This window comes from Ciconia boyciana, chromosome 6 (genome assembly GCF_034638445.1).
Source record: "Ciconia boyciana chromosome 6, ASM3463844v1, whole genome shotgun sequence".
Taxonomy (NCBI): domain Eukaryota; kingdom Metazoa; phylum Chordata; class Aves; order Ciconiiformes; family Ciconiidae; genus Ciconia; species Ciconia boyciana.
Window position 1 is genome coordinate 16,034,753 of NC_132939.1, and position 20,028 is coordinate 16,054,780.

Genomic DNA, 20,028 nt, shown 5'->3' on the forward strand with positions numbered 1-20,028 from the left:
TGCCTATGTGCTTTGACTTAAAACAGTTCCAGATACCAGAATATGGAAATAGGAAGCTGGAGCCTTTTCAAAATTAATTCTATACAAGCAAGTTTGAATGCATTCTGGAAACTCTGTGGTTAAACTGGAAGATATAGGCTTCATAATGAGAAGAGCAGATAAGAGGAATTGAAGAGTTACTGCTTGGAATTATAATGCTTATAAAAATATACTAAAAGTCACTTCATTTCTACATTGCTTAGCTACAGAAAATACCTTTTAAAGCTACCAAACATTTGCGCGTGACCCAAAAATTTTCCAAAGTCAATGTGGAACATATGCCCTGTGTTTCGGAGCATTATGTTATCATTGTGGCGGTCACAAATTCCCAATACATAAGTAGCCACACAGCATCCTGCACAAGAGTAAATGAAGTTCTCTGAAGCCTGGGAGAGAGAGAAAAAAGTGAACTGAGATCAAATATCAGTGGGAAAACAACATTCATGCATTCAACAGTCAATCTCAAGGGTAAAATCCAAGCTAGACAAGACAGGCCCTAAAATTTGCTTTTTTCCAAAATAGTGTTCAAACAGATAGCTGTGCAAAAATCTTTAGATATCACGCTTTCCAGCAAACACAGTTGTTTTGTTTAAGTAAATGAAAGCAACAACAGGAGTTGAAGACAAATCACAAAAAGAAATAAATGTTAGCAGAGAAAAGGGTACAAGACTTATTTTTCCAATGTGTTGTAACAACGTCATAGCCAATAGAAAACATTTTATTTTTTGAATCCCATGTGCTTGTATGAGAAGAGGCCACTGCTTCTAAACCACAATTAAGAGCAGCCACCATTCCTCGCTATCTTAAATTTGAAGTACATTTTTTTAAATATAGAATAAAAACTCCTGATGTGAATCCTGAGAATCCATCTGGCTCCTTCTTAGTTATACAAGGGATTTTAATTTGCTCTTTTTCAAGTATAGAAAAAAATTAAGTTTCCTAAAGATATAAAACAAAAATTTCAATAGAAGATCTGGAGTAAGAGTTTAATTCTTTCATAAGATGGTATTTATCCCTTTTAAAAGATCTTCAAAAAAAGAACACCACTGAAAAAAGTTACCTTTTCATATTCTTCCTCTGTAGGATTATACTTTCGCAACCATTCTGCCAGAGGCTTGTCTTTAAAAGAACCTGTCACTCCATATTCCACTTGAATTTTCCTAAGTGTGTCTGAAGCAGGAACAAGCTCTACCATGCCTTTATATAAAGTAAAACAAAGTGTATTTAACCATCTCCTTAAGTTACACTGCATTTTCATTATTCAGTAGAAACTTTCTTGACAATGATGATTTTATCATCTTCGACTATCTTCTTTCAAAAGCCAGTTAGGTGTAAAAATAGTGCTATTAGTCTACTAAGCATTTCTGCAGACCATATTTACAAAGCATTCCATGAAACATATGTAGCAATCCAAGTTAGGCTTACTTTACTACAATTAATTACAGTTGCTAGAATGCACATATAAATTATACTTTGAATAATTAATTTCTACTACATAAAGTAGTATTGGTCTATAAGCAATAAGTGCAAAATATTTTGATGCTGACATTTCCCATACACTGACACTCAAGTAATCTAGTAACTTTAACTGCTGTCAAGTGTTGAAACAGACCAGACTGTTGCTCCAGAAATAAGGCAGTAGGCTTTACATGTGGCCTAATTTTGGAGATACCATTTAATACAAATATTTGTATAGCTAAATCATAAAAGGAAAACATTTATTTGATTAACAGAATTTTACTTCTATCTTGGCAAGATCTACTAAAGGCAAATCTGTAATTTACATCCATTTTTCTTTTTCACTTTAATCCTTCAAGTACTTTAGGAATACTGATATTAGCAGCAACAAAAAAGGTAACATACTATGCAACCAGGGCATTGTTCAAAGTAGGAAGAAAAGCCATCTGTTTCTCTAAAAAGCAAGTATTGCTTAAGTAGAAGCTTTTTGCTTAGTTTTGCCAACCTAAATTTCCAACGTTTCCATGTATTTAAGAGTTTTCATCATGCTGTTCTAGCATCTGACTAAAGAAATATTTAAGTTATTGTTTATCCTCTTAAAGGTCTTGTGGTTCCTATTGGCTAGCTCTAGAGAATTAGTGAAAACTAGCAAAAAGCATGTTCAAGGTGCAGGATGGTATTTACACTCAAACTTAAGAGTTCTGTGACCTAGTTTCAAACCTAAATGACAGCCTCATATTCCCAAGGAACTTTTACCAGCATATGATACCAATTCTGGGGAACAGTGTACGTGTGTGTTTTAAATTTTTATTCTCTTTACACGTTTCAGTACATGAATGATACTCCCTGACTCAACTGCAGCAGATTCCAAACACTTTAGAATTTCAGTTTTGACTTGAATACTTTCACCATAACCAAACTTTCAGAATCAGGATTGCTATGGCACCTTTATTTTCTTGTGTTGCAGTAAGGGCATCAAGAGAAACCTTAGCTTTTATCATTATTAATATTTACTTGTTTGTACTACTGTTCATTGACAACAGAACACATAAGAATCTCAGGACTCAAGAGAAGAAACACATTTAAATGCAACTCAGCCATCAGGGAATTCAGAACAATTTAACTTGCTATACTCTTGAGCACTGAAGTTCTTTGCATGGAAGGCTTCTGGCTTTCCACTGTTTCTTGGGCCTGCCTCTGCACAGAAATTTTTCGCTATCAGTGTGACAAGAAATTGAAGCGGGGGAGCAAAGATTATAGGCAGCATCTGGTTTTGCACCTCGGTCTTTTCCAGTTGAGAGACACTTGAAGATAACCATCCGTAGATCCAGTCCCTCCTGCAGCCAGATCTTATCCATAATCTTAATCATTTGTAAAGCCAACATATCTTGCCTGAGATCTTCTCCAACCTTAAGTGGAAAAATAAAAGTTAACTAGAAACATAACATGCTTTCAGCAAAACTAAACTTCAGGAATTTTAATTGCTTTACATTTCTAGAAAGTGATATATTATGCTACTTACTTCTTCATAGCTATGCACTTGAAGAGAGAAATAGGCTACATTTAAGCTTTCACATGTAGTGACTTACTTTCACATTTTACAGCCTGTTCAGACATTAGTTTCTAGATACACAAGAGCAAACTCACAAAATAACTAAGCTTATTGGTCTATGCTAAAGTTAATTGATACCAATGAAATAGTGATCATCATTCAACTTTTTTCCTCCAATACACATGTAAGGCCTACCTTAAACATGACATTAATTTCCTCTCCCAGAGGGTCTGCATTTATCAGTGCAACTTTCAGTGGTACTGCATTGGAGCTGAAGAAGGAACATGCCTACGAGTAGATTTAATGTTAATCCTCAAAAAGGACTATTCCTGCTAACCCAGAAAACAAGACATTCTGACAACAAGCAGGTTTGACACACAATGTGTCTATTCAGACTTTTAACATTGCGATTGTGGCAAATACATGCTTCCTTTGAATAGAGCGCCCTTCGGCTGTTATTTGTTGAATACTTGTACAAAAGCCAATAGTGCAGCAGTGATGTTTTATACATTTTGAAGGGAAGAGTGAATAAAACACGGATAAATATTTTATCAGCAGCTTTTTTTGAAACCTAGAAGATATTACCAAAAAAAGCGTATTTGCATGTTTCACAATATTTTCCCATTTATATGCTTTCAAGTACATACTCATGATTTAATAGTTACAGTAGAGAAGGAAAGCAAGATGAAATGTCTCTCCACACAGGATTAAATCCAGAGTTCACAGACCTTTAGGTTCTCAGTCATGCATGATGATATAATCAAGACTGTGGTTGAGCAGATATTGTCAAACCGTGCAGAGTTCTGGAAAAATAATTTACCTGCTTCTCCTACATTATTACTTGCTGAACCTTCACAATAAAATAAAGCTCCTGTCTGCCTCCCTGGATTCAGTGCATCTCTTGGACACAACCAGTAACAGGTAGTTTCACCTTTTTCACAGTATCTACTCATTGTTTGAATTTTATAGCCTTGCTCAATTTTCTCTTTTGATTACTACTGCAAACGGGACTTTTTCATGCACTTTGAATAGTCCCCTGCTTTACTATAACCAGGATTGCTGGTCTCAAAAGACAGGGTCTGAAGAAATAACAAGTTATTACAGATATACATTTTTTAATACAAGTACTTTCATTGGTTTTACACAAGTATTTGTATAAATTTTAACTTTGTTCAGCTAATTTCATCACTGCCTTGTTCAATCAGAATTTTTAATTAAAACCCTCCCCCCAGCGTAAAGAGCTTCTAAGCACCTCGGTTGATTTTTTCTATTTGTAAAAGCTTTGCCTATATGTAGTTTTTAGAAAAAGGTTTTGAAACTCAATGCACAGTACCTTAATATTTAGCTCTTTTGCCACAAGACTGGGATTGAGAGGCAAACGGCATTTGTTCTTCAAGAAAAATAACTGCACACGTTCCATACCATTTTGCAAGGCAGCCTGCAGACAAAAAAATGTCAGCTGACATTTAACTAGAGCATCTACAGAAAACTTTTGGACAGTTATCCTGAAGCCAATGTTTTAACTCCTTGGTGTCAAAGGAATGCTAGAAATTATAGCTGCTGTTTTAGCTATTAAAAATACATAAGTCTAGCAGTACAACATTAATATCACACAAGTTTGTGGGGGTTTTTTTGTTTGTTTTTACTGAACCAGATGATAGAATCCCACTATCAAACTGTCAGTTCATATTATTAGCATATAAACAGATATACCATTCTTTTGCATAATGGGATCATTCTTCAGCAGTAATAGGTTTAAATCCAATTCCAGTTTATTGTACACAGAAACCATCCTACTTTCTTACCCTATCACCTCACACAATCTTATGTTTCAGATGACAACACATTTGACAAAAACATCAACTTCATTAAGCCATTAACTTGTTAAAATGCAGAGCAATAGATTAATAGATCTTCCTATATAACATTTTATTGAACTTATACTAAAAAGGAAATTGAGTGGATTGTTTTGAGAGTATACTCAGTCTAATCTTCCTAAAGAATATTAAAAATATATACACACCTGCCGAGCAGATCCACTTGTTTGCTTTACTCTTTCTGCTACCATTCCAAAAAGCTGCACTAGTCTGGTCTGCTTCTCCAGCTCTTCCCTCAGTCTTTTTCCACAGACTGAAAGAAAAGCTCCAAGAATTTGCTCATACCTTACACCAAACTTTGTATCATACAGTGTATCCTTAAGAAGCCTGAAATAAAGGATTTAAGTTAAATTTTCCTAAGGAAAATACTGCAAACAATGCAATACTAAAGACATTAAAATATTTTAATGAATCAATACGATATATATCTGAAGTTACTGATGTACAGGATATAAAAGGCAATAAGTTTGTGCCTCGTAGAGGCACTGTCTGGTTTTTTATTAAAAAACCCAGGATCTACATTTTGTATACTCTTCATTCATAACATTCATTTTTATGAACTATGATATTAAGAAAGTTTTTTTTCTGGAAATATTAGTCTTATAGTAAACATTATGTGAACAATGGAACAAAGACCATCTCACCAATATAGGTAGTGCGCTATTCGAATACTTCCCAGTGCTCGAGCCAAAAGAAATTTGACAAGAGTACTGTCAAGGTAGGTTTCATACTTCAACGCCTAAATACAAAAAAAATGAAATAAATCAGGTCTGGATTTAATTCTAGATGAAGACTGAGATTTTTATGACTCGTGCACAGACAGAATCACCACAAATCCATAGGACAGCCACAGAGCAATTATTTACTCAAATTCTTTTCCATACCGTGCATTAAGGTTATTAAGCAGAGAGGCATGCAGCTGCACTTCTACTACTATTAATCAGCAATTCCTTCAGGTTTTCAAAAGCAAAAAAATTCAGACTTCAGTGTAGGCAGAAAGTCTTACCTGTACAAATTGAGGGAGGAAATCTGTTAACTCATCATCACTTAATGTCTCTATCCAATTCACAGCTGTATTTCGTACTTCCTGATCAGCAAACCTAGAAAGTCACCACAAGTCCACATTAAGTTTATTCTGTTCATGTAGGATTGGGTTTTTTGTTTGTTTGGTTTTGGGTTTTTTTTTTTTTTTTTTTGAGATCAGCTAGATACAAAAGAACCTATATAAAGTCTTTAATAGCTCAATAAAGGACCTACAAATTTAGGCCCTTCATTACCAAAGATGCAAACATATGTGCGTGTTTAGGACAAGCATACTAATCTCTCAAAACTTCTGTCTTGATAGCTTGGCTGTATAGCTTGCTCTCCTGTCGCAAATTAGATTTCACAATCCTAACCACTATTGCTATTCTTTCACTACATGACTTGGTTAAGCCTACATGACTCAAGTAAGCACATCTTCTTCAAAATGTTAAGAAGATTTAGCTTTTGCTACAAGAAATTCAGCAATATTTTCCACAAGAATGCCATTCAGAATCTTCTACCAAAGAAAAGTCATTTAATGCACAACACACACACACAACTTATTTACATTGTTCTTCTTACTTTGAATCAAGCAGTTCCAGTGCAGCTAAGGGTGATAAAGGAGGCCACTGCTGAAGTAATGAATATATTTCTGGAAGACTTGCCCAGTCCCAGTGAGGGGCACTAACCAATATTTTTGGTAGGCTACTAGTATGACTATGACAATAATGTCTCTTCTCCCACAAAAATTCTTTATCTTCTTTTGATAGCCTGCAGACAAAAACATTTCAGCTTATAATGCACATTATAGACTATCACCTGAACAACCCCAATGCTACTGGTCATTGTATACATACAGATAATTTAACACACAAAATGGAATGAAATTAAAATGGCTATTTCCTCCAGAAAAGTCAAAACAAGAAGCAAAATAAAGCCTCAAACATTATGGAAGCAGTTGTTCAAAGTTATAATTTGGGCAGGACAAAAATAAGTTTTATTATAATCTGAAATAAACCAAAATGTTAATGTTAGCTTGGTGCAGATGAGTGAGAAAGCTTGCCAGAAAAGCTTCCATGGCATATGAACAGCCACTGCTCCCTGTAACTGAAGAACTGCCAAGCAGGAATAGGCATATATAACAGGCAGCCAAAAGGATGGCAGTCTTGTAACAGGAGAATATTATGACACCAGCCATGGAAAGCACAAGTAAATTCATTAAGTCAGAACCATTGTTTTGCAAGTTTAATTCAATCTCTTGTTTCAGTCTCCATAGGTCTTCAAAATATACTAGAACCATATTAAAGAAATTTAAGAATAAATATCATTCCATACCCTAGCCACAAATTGTCACATACAGAGAGACCATAGCTAGAAAGAGATGAACATACCCAATAGTGTTATCCTTCGAGAGAATGGCAAGGAGACGTTCTCTCAATGGTTTTTCTAATGCTTCTATGGAATGATGCACAGTAGTCTTTGCAGCTTGAGGAATTTTATATTCAATATCAAAAGCATGGGATGGGAAGTCAATCTGAAAAAAGAGATGACGCAAGTCCTTAAGAACAGTACTGGCCGTGTTTTCGGACTGCTAAGCCATGCCTAACAAGGTGCCTTCTCTTCCGAGAGAAATCTGGACTCTGAGTTTAGAATGAGAGGTGCTAATGTTCTGTAAAGAAACTGGAATTGCTGTTGTTTGGGTCTAGACAGCTCCCATCTCAGCATACAGTTCTATAGATTGCTTTTCAAAGATGTTCCTCTCCCAGTACTGATAGCAGGTACTACCAAGGCATCTCCAATTTCTTACTTCAAGATAATGATTCAGTAATTGACTTGTATACACTTAAAGCAGCTTTCCATTCTTTGCCCTTAATGCTTAATGATCACTATTCTATATTGGCTTTCAAATATGACTTAACAATATTTACACTCTCCCCAAAACATTACTTTATCTGCTACCACTCATGTAAGAGTTACAAGTCACAATATTCAAACAAAACATAGTCAGAATTATATATAACCTGCAATACTATTCTTTCCATGTTTCCTTTCTTACTGGCCATCCCTGACGCATGATGTGGATGCGATGAGGTCCACAGTTGCAAGAGCTTTGTCCCACAAGTTAACAATCTGAGAAAAAAGCATGTACAGGTATCAGTATCACAGTCTGTTTACTTCAACAAGATATTAGTTATTAAAATACTATCTGGAGAAGACCAATGGTGACTACAAGGAAACAATTCCAAAGTATTAGCATGGTATAGGATAGTTCAAACTGAGTATGTGTTTCTACTGCAGAGATAAGAAGATATCTTATGACGAGTATTTCAACACTGATGTTCAGAAAAGAACACAGGAAATCAAACTGTACTAGCCAATACAGTTCAGAGCTTAAAAAAGGGAATTATGATCATCAAGTGTCATTTTCACTGGATGTCATCTGTAGTTCAAGTCCTTTAAAACGCTGCACACAACTTTTAGGTGGAAAAGGCAGAGGAAAAAGTTCAGTGCTGACACAGCTGACACAGCTAAATTAAACACTCCTATTTCTTAAGGGAGAAAAGGAATACTTTTGCCTCTGAGGAATAAACTGAACACACACACCTTCTTGCCCTCTCAGAAAAAACCCATAGGCATCTGAATATTATAGACATTGCCAGTTGCCTGGACTTTCCACATTACTAGATTCTGCAAGTGCATATCAGATGTTTGTATTTGGCAGTTTATTCCCGATATTAATACTGTTTCCAATTGTAGCAAGGCACAACTCAGGATACTTCATAAATCACTTAAGTGCTGAACATTAGGCCCAGAAAACTTCTATCAGTCTTTAAAAATAAAAATACAGTCTCAAAAGACTGCTTGAAGGCCAAGCCTTTAGTACATTTTGAAAGAAGTTTTAGGGTTTATATGTGTTTCAAAGAACGAACAGTTCTTTATACATAAATATTGTTTAACTGGAAGCTTATTATGCCAATAAAAATTACTAAATCATGCCACTAAAGCATAACTGAACAGCTTGTTCTTTTTAATAATTCTCCAGTTTAATATACTTGCCACAGCCTTCTGTCTCATCCACAACTAAAGCTATTTTAAGGCACTCCACACACACTTCACCTGAAGGGATTTTAACTTGACTACAGATTCTTCCAGAGCACTTATATGACCTTTTATTCTTCCTATGTTTTAGTTAGCTAGAAGTTTTAGCTCCTGCCTGCTATTGATGCTATTCTCAACTGTAACTGGAATATTTGGCTAGTAGCTTTAATTACCTAGGTCTGGATTTAATTTATGTAGACTGCAAGTGGATTAGACCACTAGCATCTCTACAGCTACCATATGCAGGCCATTCAGTAAACCCTGGCGCAACACATTCTATTGTAGTGCTCCACATAAACAGAAAATACAGCTTTCTCCCCAAACTAACTACTATGAGAACACCATGCAGCATGAAGACAAGATAAATTTGCAACTCGAATCAAAACAAAGCTATGTTTTCAATCATATACTGTGAAACGTGATATTTAGATAGGAGACTGAAATGCAACATTTAAACAGAAGGCTGAAATAAGCATCATTTATGATAAGAAATCCAAGTTTCAGTGGTGACTGAAAGCAGCTGCAGGCAAGCCTAAACTCTTAAGCACCCCCAGGCTGTTGGAATCATCACCATACAAAAGGGGAAGCAGAACAAGTAGCGTCTTATCTACAGCCAGAGGATGCAAACCACAAGGAACAGACATAAGCAATACATAGAAGTAACTGCCCAGGAAAGACTTGGTTGTCTTTTCACAGCCTTCATTGACAATTAGGTAATTTAAGCTTCCAGTAAGACCTAGAAGTCAGAAGCATATATAAATAGGAAATCTTAAGCATAAATCCTGAAGCTATTTTGCAATGGTGTGATCACTTCTGCAACGTCATGCCTAATTCAGGCATCCGTGGTTCAAGCCTGTTGGTTAATGTTTCATTGAATAGCTACCAAAGCAATAAGCATTTTGGAATACACTTTGTAATGAAAGTTGCAAGGACAAGACACTTGAACACATCCAGGAACACTTAACTGAGGAAAGTTAGAGCAGGCTTTTCATTCTTAGTGAAAAAGGTATAACAGAATCCAGCAGCCGTACTTGAAGGAAGGCCAGTTCAAACTAGAAATATGCTGTAAGTTTAACAGTTGTTAATTATCCCTTTAATTTTTTAAATAAATCCAGCTCTGAATCAAAAGAAATAATTTCAGAATATCCTAGGATCTCTATTACTCAGAAACAGGCTGATGGAAAAAAATGGCTTATTTTTCCTATCTATGAAAATACACCTGTATTTTAAAACATATCTCAATTTTAAAACAGTATTTTGATTCTCTTACTGGCTTACATATTACCATCCTATTATCATATTTAGGAATTTTTAAAATGATTAAAGAAAAAAAAAAATCAATGTATCAAAAATTCTCCAGTTTGGCTCCTGCATATGTAAACTTAGGAAACGTGCAGCACTGAATATTTTGCAGCCAAGGCAAAGATGCCTCTAAAGAATAATAGTACTTAGAAATACTTCAGACCTTAAATTAAAGGTCTTTTATTTCTAAAAATTTGAGCCATCACTATATTTTGGTCTACAAACAGGATTGGGTGAAGATAAGAGCTATTCTTTCCTATCTTAAAACTGTCATAAAGCAAAAGTGCTTCTTTCCCAGTGGCATGGTGGAAGCATAGCACATTGTTTACCTGCTGTCAGGATTCTGTTCTGTTTTGTATTGCACTAGACACTATTCCTGTTGAATCCAAGTCTTGCTGCAAACACTTTCTTTTAGAAGTTGCATTCTCTATCAGCATGGCTCATGAATTGGCTTGAGAACAGGCTGTTTACACTTTATCTGCTAAAATATACGTGAATACTGACCAAACTGCCTCTAGCCAATATAATTACTTTTAGATTAGTCAGATATTAGAACTCGTGAAATGCCACCTACCAAGACCATACTCCTTCAGTAGAAGGAAGGCTATCAATTCAGTAGACAGTGACACCTGCAGATACTTTAACTGCATATGACTTACAGGGCAATACTTGAATGTCAGTGGATTCCTCAAAGGACAACTTGAGTTATGCTTACATACTCAACTGCTGCATACTTACAAACAGTTGGTACTAAAATGACCTCTTCTGGCCCACATTACTATGAAGATTTCCTGCAAACAGAACTGCTTTCATCCAAACAATATTCAACTTCCTCCAGCAGGTAAGTTTTTTCAGACAGTTAGATGGAAATACAACAACACAGGACTTGTTTTGTACTCTATTTAATTGAAGGTATTATTTCCGCAACGATGTAGTTCACGATTCTTACCTTTATCATGGCCTACTACATTCAGTGGCGGAGAAGCAGTTTCTGGAGCGGAGTAAGCTTCATACAGAGTAAATCACATTAATAATCTTACCTGTATTTTGGATACTTACCGCCTAAAATCAAAAAGAGGTAAAGAAACCTGACCCAAAATTTCTGGGCCCTTTCTCTGCCTATTTGAGTCAGGAGAACTCCCACTACTTTGATTTAGGATTCCAAACAAAGTCAGACATAAGACTGATTCCAAAGGCAGCTGTGAAATCTGGATGGGGAAAATTATTCTGTAAAATAAAAGTATTAAAAATAAGTTAGTCAGAGGACAGAGTTGTTAGTAAGTTACAGGCTTATCCATATAACCCTTTGATGCCTCTTGCTTTCAAAAAGTTAATTAACACTGAAGAAGTGTTACATTTCCATGCAATTATATTTCACTCCACTTTATCTCCCGTACCAATAGTTTGCAAAGCCTGCTAAGTTACACTTCTGCGCTGTAGCCAGATTTGGAACAACCCTTTTTAATCTTTGTCTATTAAATCACATTCCTTACACAGAACCATACTGTCCAGCATAACCAGTCTTCCCACTCTATTCACTACGAGGACACACACAATTCCATGTTAGCCACCTCCTAATCTCTCAGATTTAGAGTCAGCTGACAAGTTTCCCATCCAAATGAAAGACTCTAAGAACTACTGAAAACTAAATTCAAATGGTACAAAACCAGCACCCATAAAGAAAGCAGCTGAGGAGTACACACCTCATTGAGCAATTCAAACTCAGATTTTTGTTCATACTGTTTTTATTGCTTAAAATGTTCTTTAAGTTTGATTTTCTGTAACACACCAAAATATCGTTCTAAAAGCTATCACAGCGTATTACTAAGCCACTATAAAACACTGCAACTATATTAAGCAGCTTATAAGCAATCTAACACTTTTTTCAATGTAATACACTAGTACTTGCTAGCAAAATATCTGACAATTAATCCCTTGCATCATCAGAAAAAAGGTAGTTGGAGTACTCTCTGAAGGCAGGTATTCTAGAACCTGAAACTCTCATTCCTGGTCTGAAATAATTTGTCACTGTAAACTTTCAGGGTACTCCTCAGGGTCTGTCTCTGACCTTTAAAAACAGTCAGGAAAATAGATATAGGGCAACATGGAGCTCGCCTGAAGCTCCAGTTATGACAGGGTACCTAATATCTATTAGGTGGAAAAGAGTAAGCTGTGCATAGATAATGAAAAATATTTTCCCCTATCAGTTATCAGGTATCACTTGTCATCCTCTCCTTATTTCTTCTCTGCATGCCCGCCCTTCTTCCTTTCTACCCTCTTCCCCTACCCCATAAAGAGAAACTGAAGTTTAGTAGCTCAAACCAGACAGTCTCATATGCTATAGACAGATACTCTTAAGCACTTATGCACCTGCTCTCTTTATAGAAATAATCCTAAATTAGATGTTTAAGTTCAAATACAAAGTTATTACAATGTATTTGGAACAAAAATCGATTCAGCATTAATGTTAGTGAGTTGCTTCTCCTCCTCATTAAATAATTTGAGCACTGTTTATAAGCAAGCTGTTCCCATTACAAGGAATGCTATGCCTTCCCAACTCCTTATTAATTGTATACTACAAACACATTAGCACAGGGCACTTGCCCAGCATTTCCATTCCGACTTCTAAAATGAGTAGTGAAATACCATTTGGAAAAATATTTTATTTTGGTCAGTAAGTCTCACACAGTGTTCTTTCAACACTTCAAATGGAATCAGAAGCAAGAGTTGCCTGAATGGCTATATTCAGCAGCTATCTACATAGGTACTAGCTAATACAAAATATTTTAGTGAGTTTTAACATGCTAAAGTCACTTACAGTTCATCCCATTTAATCAAGTAGAAGAAGTTCTTGTATGTGCCAACCTTCTTGGACTGAACAGGTTTAAACAGATCTTTTCCATTATGGGTCAGAGAACAAATCAAGTAGTATTTTTCATAACTGGACAAGGAAAAGAAAGTAAATTAAAAAAAAAAATCTATAAAAGGATGAATTTTACAATTAAGAAATTACTCACTTTGATACCCAACCAGGAGAAATTCCATGCGCAGCAAATATTGTGAACTGAAGATGTTCTGTAGCAGTCCATGCTTCCTTAGTACTCTTACTATCTTTTGGAGATATTGCTGCAGAACTGCTACATGAATTCATGTGGAGTCGCAGAAGGGCCTCAACTGCTCCTGTTAACTGGTCTATACCCACTTTCAGAGGGTTTTCAGGCTGCAGTGAACCTAAATTATAATTTATTTTTAATGCACATCTTCCTGAGACAGCCACCTGAAAGCAGTTTTTAAATAAAATTGAAGAACTTTACTCACCAGATGAGCTCTTGCTAGTGTCAGCACCACATTTTAAGGATACCTACAGAGTTAGAGCAAATTTCAGTACCAAGAAACCCATATTAATTTTCCATTGCTCTTAAGTATCTTGTACAGGAATTATGAAACATCGGAATTAGGCCCATATTTGGGTTTATGTAACACATCTTTTTACTCAAAGTTCCTCAAGAGTTAACTGACAGCATCACAATTTCCATATCATGCAGCAACTATTCACCAAGTTCAAAAGCTCATGTTTTGTCAAGTCACAACTATTTTGACACCCTTTATGAACTCTTAAAGACACAGTACATTGCAATATTGCTCAGGATACTCTGACTTCTCTGAGTAGAGATAAAACTCAGTCAGGGCTGTTATGGATGAAAGCAGAAGCTGTTAGCTCTACTACCCAGTAATTTAAGTCTGAACAGCTGTTTTGTTTGTGGCCTTTGTTAAACTATCTTTTGTAGACAGAGTTACTATAAAATTACTGAATAAAAGAAATAAACAAGTGAGAGTAATAGCAGCAAGTACTGTCACTTCGTACTACCTGCTGTGTTTGCTTCTTGGTCTGCTAAACTGGAAGTCTAAACATGATATAGTATTACAGCAGTGTCTAGTCTCAACAGGGACACCGTTGAAGCCAGAAGGTGACAAACAAATCATGGGAATTTACTCCCTTCTAATAAGGAAGGGTTTCATGCCAAATTCAACTTCTAATAAAACTAAAACTTTTAATGAAAACTAAGTTTGTGACTTAAAAACAAAACCCAGTAAATTCCTAATACTTCAGAAAAAGTCTAAGAAGTTTGCCACAACTGCTGCAGAAGAATGAAAGCTCTCCCTATGCTTTTAGTGTATTAAATTAAGCATCTTGTCAACATTAAGTTTTAACTACCAAAAAACTTCACATTCTTGTAAAAAACATGCAGAAACTTGGGGGGGGGAGCAATCCCATCATTTTCCCCTTTCAGAAAAAATGTTGTATGTTTCCACCATACTTGCCAAGTAGTCCAAGTTCTTTTGGATGACAGGATACCAAGCTGTTGAAACAGCACTATATATGTCATTTTCTACTTGACAATTTATTGTTTTCTTTTACTTTTTGGTCACTTCTTCCAACCACAAAACAACTACTTTAAAGAAAATAAACAAATCAAACAATATCTTACATAAGGTTTAGATGCAACTGTCTCCAATCTTTACAGCAATTTTGTTTCTGAAAGCAATCCTATATTCTTTCATACACATTGGCTTAAATGGTAATGTTCATCACAAGAGAACTGTAGGGTTTTACTGATAAAAAAGTACCTTTTTCAAATTCTACTGGGATAGCATTATTTTTGGAAGTTATTTTTACCCTGTAATCTAATTATTTCTACAGCTTTCTCCTATCAAAAAGGAAACATTGAAGAAATATTTGATACGCTGTATTTCACTAAGTTTTCTTAACATGTCTTCTGCATTTCCCTGCAAGAATTTTGGTTCTTGTGACAACAATATTTACTTGGTCTGTGCATTTTGCAAGACTTCTGAACAGTATTACAAATATATCATTGAACTGATGAAGCTGAAAGTGAATAGAAGAGCACATGAATCGCCACCCTAATAAGGCAGCAGGACAACAGAAATGGCATTACAAGACTATTTAGCTTTTTTACTTGCACACTTCTCTGTTTAATGACTGTTTTTGACAACATGACTTGAGACTAATTCCGCTCACGTGAACTATTCATTGTAAGGCAGTTTTATCATCAAAATCTGTGCTATTCGAGAGATTTTTATTTTTGTCCATACGCCCAGGAATGCAGGAGCATGAACTGTTAGTTTTAAGATGCTATTGCTATTCATATAAATACTGCACAGAAAACACATTACGTGAATTCCTCCTTTAAGCATAACTGCATTAATTTTAGAGGGCACAAGCTAGCTGTCAGTTTTCCTCGGTCAGATTTAGTAGCATCTACTGTGACACAAGTCTGTAATTACAGAACCAGAAAACAGTATTCTAAAACTAGTTTTTAGAAAGTCCCTATTTAGAACAGGAAAGGATTACAAGAGCAAGTGATTAATGCATTAACAGCACAGAGATGTTAAAATAAATGGAAGATGTCAGGTAAAATAATAAAAAAACCCAACCACAACAAAAAACCCCACACCATAACCCTGACTGAACTGTTGTTGGTATTTGCAAGTACCAAAAATTATGAAATAGTATTTATGAGTGTTAAAAAGCATACCTCAGAATGCAATTTATAGCGTGAAAGTTTACCTCGGCATTTTTAGTCCTTGGAAGATTAACAGCCCTCCTTAGCTTCTTTACCGATTCCGTTATTGCGGGAGTCTCTACACAATCCAACGTAGAACAGATTTTTCTGACAGTCTTAATTACATGATCTACTGCTTTATGCTGGTTCTAATAAGGAATGTATGAAAGAACAGATTGATCTGATCACAATTGTGAAACCCAGTAATGCTTTAATTTTTTTTTTTTAAGAATGAATTGCCAAGCATATTTCATTATGAGATGCATATCTCAATTACGTTACACTGCAGCGTAACAATTTGATTAAACAAAACCCTCAATACTGAGAGCTTCCTTATAGCTCAGTTATCAATTCCAAAAACATAGGAGTAGTACGGATTCTAGAAGGGTGTCCCAGGAAACATTAGGAGGCTTCCAACAATTTTTCTATTAAGTTGTAGGCAGACAAGTATTTTCCAATGAGAGATTAAACTCAAATTCCCTCGTGGCATGAAAAAAAAGGGTCGTTCAAGAAAGGGTATTTAGTAAGTTTGAGGAAGGAATGCTAAAGAAGCGGCATTTCAATTTCAGCCCTCTTAAACATATAGCTTCAAATTACACTTACACTACAGTATAGCTTCCATAATGGAACTTTTTATTTTTTACTTCACTTTAATGTACTTTTGAAAAAAGTTCGTTGCAATTTCTGCCTTGCATATTATTTAATTTAAATGGTTCTTCCAGATAAAGCAATTGCAACCTGTCATCTTGGAGAAGGAAAGGAAAGGAAGGGGGATTGCACACTTAATAGGAATCTTTTTTGAAAGGAATAGATCAGCTTCTTATCTGAGAATGAAAATGCTGGTAGGCTGCTTAAGACAAAGTTGAGATGCTCTTAATATTCCTTCTTCTCTTAAATAGAAGAAAAGCCACTTCATTTAAATCTAAATAATCCTAGGTTTCTTGGTTTTTGTTTTTTAATATAAGCAAAGTCTTAATCCGATTTTAAAGAACATATGTAGAAAATGAAAACATTTGCTTCAAAATAACTGTTTACTTTTTAAAGGCTTAATGTATAGGTTTCTTTCACAATCACTTATGAGCACTTACAACTAAATAAGAGGGATTAGTGCAATATGCTCTTGGTAAGATGTAAACCAATTCCTAACCCCCACCCCTCCAGACATATTCTCATGACCTTCCTACAAATGGATAGTAAAGAAGCCATTTGAATCAAAAAATTTGGGGATTGGGAGTTACCTGGCAACAATTAACTTTGTCCTGGTAAGAAAATAACCACAGAAGTCAGAAGACACTGTAAATATTTAAGCCATACTTTCAAAGCTAACACTTTGAAGATAACAACTATTTTGGCACATGAAAAGCAAAGTTTCCACTGCTATTTTCCTCTCAGGCTCTCAGATTAATCTCAATAAAAAGACAATAGCTAACTTAAAGTGTCCAACAATGTGAAATCAAAGGCTATAAACAAGTTATTTATGGATTACTTTACCATGTTTCACTTTGATTAGCAAGCTTCAGCTACTTGAATATGTACAGGAATTCACTTCAGGAAGTAAAAAGTTTCAAATGCAACAACTGCTGATATTTGGACCTAATCATCACCACCTACAAGCTACATCTCCCATCCTCAAAAGGACTGTAGAAAGAGTAGAACACAAGTCTGAATTGAAATGTTTTGCATTCCTCACCTCAGCCTGTGAAACCACAGTTAAACAAGCAAGCTGAAGCAGCTGCAAGAGCAAAGCAACAAAAACACCACCATATCAAGGAGCAGTAACATCATTCTTCTACAAAAATATTGTGTTCAAAGCTACCCTTGAGAACATGGTGAATAACCATCAAGGGAATTAAATAACATTAAGGGAATATTTAAATAGTGGATATCAGCTTGTTCAGACCCGCATTCCTGGAGAGGCAAACAAATAGTGGAAGTGAAAAGTATTGTAATTAAGTATTGTAATTAAGTCATTCATTTAAAGACTGGTCTTACAGAAACTGTTTAAGTTAGTTATTTAATGTTTAAGAATTTAAGTCTCCAAGTTACATTACTATCAGGAATTAAACTAAGCTTCTCCTTTTAGAAATGAGTAAAGCAGGTTAACTTCAGCTAGCTTTTGCATTTGGGAAATTACTCCCAACTACTCCACATGCAAGCTGTTTTAAGCTACCTATCACACACTGAAGTCGACAATGGTTTTGACAGTGTATTTTAAATTAATCCAATAGTGCAGAATAAGACATTATTACACTTCGTGTAACACGTATTAACTTGTATGTTCCAAACAAGCTTCAGTTATAACTCCCATTGTACACAACTACTACTGCTCACTTTTGTGTAGATTTTTATCTGTTACCAATATATTATTCATGGCCAACAACAACTGACCTAGTCAGGATTCAGACCTTTCCCCTATTCCCCTAAATTAACCTCTTCCAGCATTTTTGAGGAAAAGGTTATTTTGCACCCCAGGACTTTGAAGATACATTTCTAGTTGTGACAATTGAGTAACATATAGTTTGCAAGAAAAGATAGCAAGAAAAGAGGAAAAGCAATCTAAAAATCCATGATTCCAAATTTACATTTGGCAGCTTATTCAGATCTCAGTTTCCCCAATAACTTTTTTCGTTTACTAATGAGATAGTAGGAAAAAAGTTCTCATGCTGCTTTTGTTCCAGTAATAATTTGCAATGCCCTTACCTCATTTTTAAGAGCTATGTTCACTTGCTTGTGATATACATCAAGAAGCTCTTCAATAGAAGACCTGCAAGAAATGGTAATTATTGAACACAAGTGCAAGAGCATAACATAACCTTGGTCAGAAATTCAGCAGGGGGCTTGATTACTAAAATAACCACATAACATTACCTTATAATAGGTTCTCTGAAAGGCTTTTCTACTTTGTAGAGGTGCTTGGTTAGATGTATGGGTGTTCTGTCATCATCTTCCTGCAATAAAATATTAGATATTAAGTCCAGTTCTCACCTTTCTATAATTTGTAATACTGTTTTAGAAGTTTCATTACTAATACCTGTGGAGTAGAAGGGGAAAGATATAAGGTGATCTCTTCACAGGGGAAAAGAAATAACTAATTAATAGTCTATGAAACGTGTACACATTGGGACAGGGGGAAGAGGGAAGAAACAGCAGTCGAGTGCCTAACTATGCAGATACCAAATATTCCTCCCTTTGTCTTTGATGGTGTGATACATATCTATTAAACTCAAAAACTGTTCTCAACTTTTATTTAACTCTGAAATTTGCTGCTTCTCTTTCAGGCCTCAAGTTTAGTCCAAATGCTTGCATACTTTTTCCAGCTATAGTACTTGGTCTAGTAAGAGAGATTACCCATACTTATATTATTTGCCTTGCAAAAATTCAGTATGTATTTCATTTCCTCTGGTATAAGAGAATACAATTCCCAACACCAAACAGTCACTAATTTGTTAATCACACAAAAAGGTCACACCTCAGATCCATCAACTCTGATGCAAACTCCCAACCTCTTGAAGATTTATATTGCTGCTGCAGTTTAGGAGGTACTTACTGTTCGTGCCAGATCTCTGCATATTACACTATGCGTCAAGAGCTGCAGTTTGATTTCCGTATCCCACTTCCGACAGTTCTGAATATATTCATGACTTCCTACACAGTGCTTACTGTTAAACAAAAGAAAGCTACAGTAACCCCCAAAATATGCAGTGTATTTCAAAACACTCACATGAAATATTTAAGGCAATTTGTTGGCTTAAAATAAGGAAATGGTGAATCAACCTCTACACCATACTTCTTGATCTAATTTTACTTCTGCAGAAGTTTTAGTGTACTATTACAGATACCTATACTTTTGCTAAAGTTCTTAACTGCTGTGGCTAACAATGAAACCAAATATTCTAACCCAGAAAACTAATGGGGATTTGTAAACCATTAGTGTGAAGAAAAACAAAACAAAAAAACCACAGATTATTTCACATTATTAGAAATAATGAGTAGATTTTTTTTCCTGGTTGCTGGGATTGGAAAAGCAGCTGAAAACTACAACATCCATCTACAGAAATGCTCTAGAAATCTGCATCTGAAAAAACCTGTTTGT

The 20,028-nt window shown here is 35.4% G+C and overlaps 1 protein-coding gene across 5 annotated transcripts in view; it reads right to left on the reverse strand.

The window, feature by feature from the left end:
- Positions 1 to 20,028, reverse strand: part of PIK3C2A (phosphatidylinositol-4-phosphate 3-kinase catalytic subunit type 2 alpha) — a 54,764-nt gene that overhangs the window by 10,334 nt on the left and 24,402 nt on the right. For all 5 annotated transcript variants that reach the window (XM_072866195.1, XM_072866196.1, XM_072866191.1 and 2 more), the window contains 19 exons: positions 19,483 to 19,594; positions 18,804 to 18,883; positions 18,636 to 18,699; positions 15,941 to 16,084; positions 13,669 to 13,711; positions 13,368 to 13,581; positions 13,169 to 13,291; positions 11,410 to 11,577; positions 7,971 to 8,079; positions 7,341 to 7,483; positions 6,532 to 6,720; positions 5,933 to 6,026; positions 5,571 to 5,665; positions 5,073 to 5,253; positions 4,383 to 4,487; positions 3,245 to 3,337; positions 2,777 to 2,906; positions 1,100 to 1,236; positions 256 to 425 (listed from right to left, as the gene is read on the reverse strand). In XM_072866195.1, the coding sequence (XP_072722296.1) occupies positions 256 to 425; positions 1,100 to 1,236; positions 2,777 to 2,906; positions 3,245 to 3,337; positions 4,383 to 4,487; positions 5,073 to 5,253; positions 5,571 to 5,665; positions 5,933 to 6,026; positions 6,532 to 6,720; positions 7,341 to 7,483; positions 7,971 to 8,079; positions 11,410 to 11,577; positions 13,169 to 13,291; positions 13,368 to 13,581; positions 13,669 to 13,711; positions 15,941 to 16,084; positions 18,636 to 18,699; positions 18,804 to 18,883; positions 19,483 to 19,594 (2,394 nt within the window). The remainder of the gene's footprint in view (positions 1 to 255; positions 426 to 1,099; positions 1,237 to 2,776; positions 2,907 to 3,244; positions 3,338 to 4,382; positions 4,488 to 5,072; positions 5,254 to 5,570; positions 5,666 to 5,932; positions 6,027 to 6,531; positions 6,721 to 7,340; positions 7,484 to 7,970; positions 8,080 to 11,409; positions 11,578 to 13,168; positions 13,292 to 13,367; positions 13,582 to 13,668; positions 13,712 to 15,940; positions 16,085 to 18,635; positions 18,700 to 18,803; positions 18,884 to 19,482; positions 19,595 to 20,028) is intronic.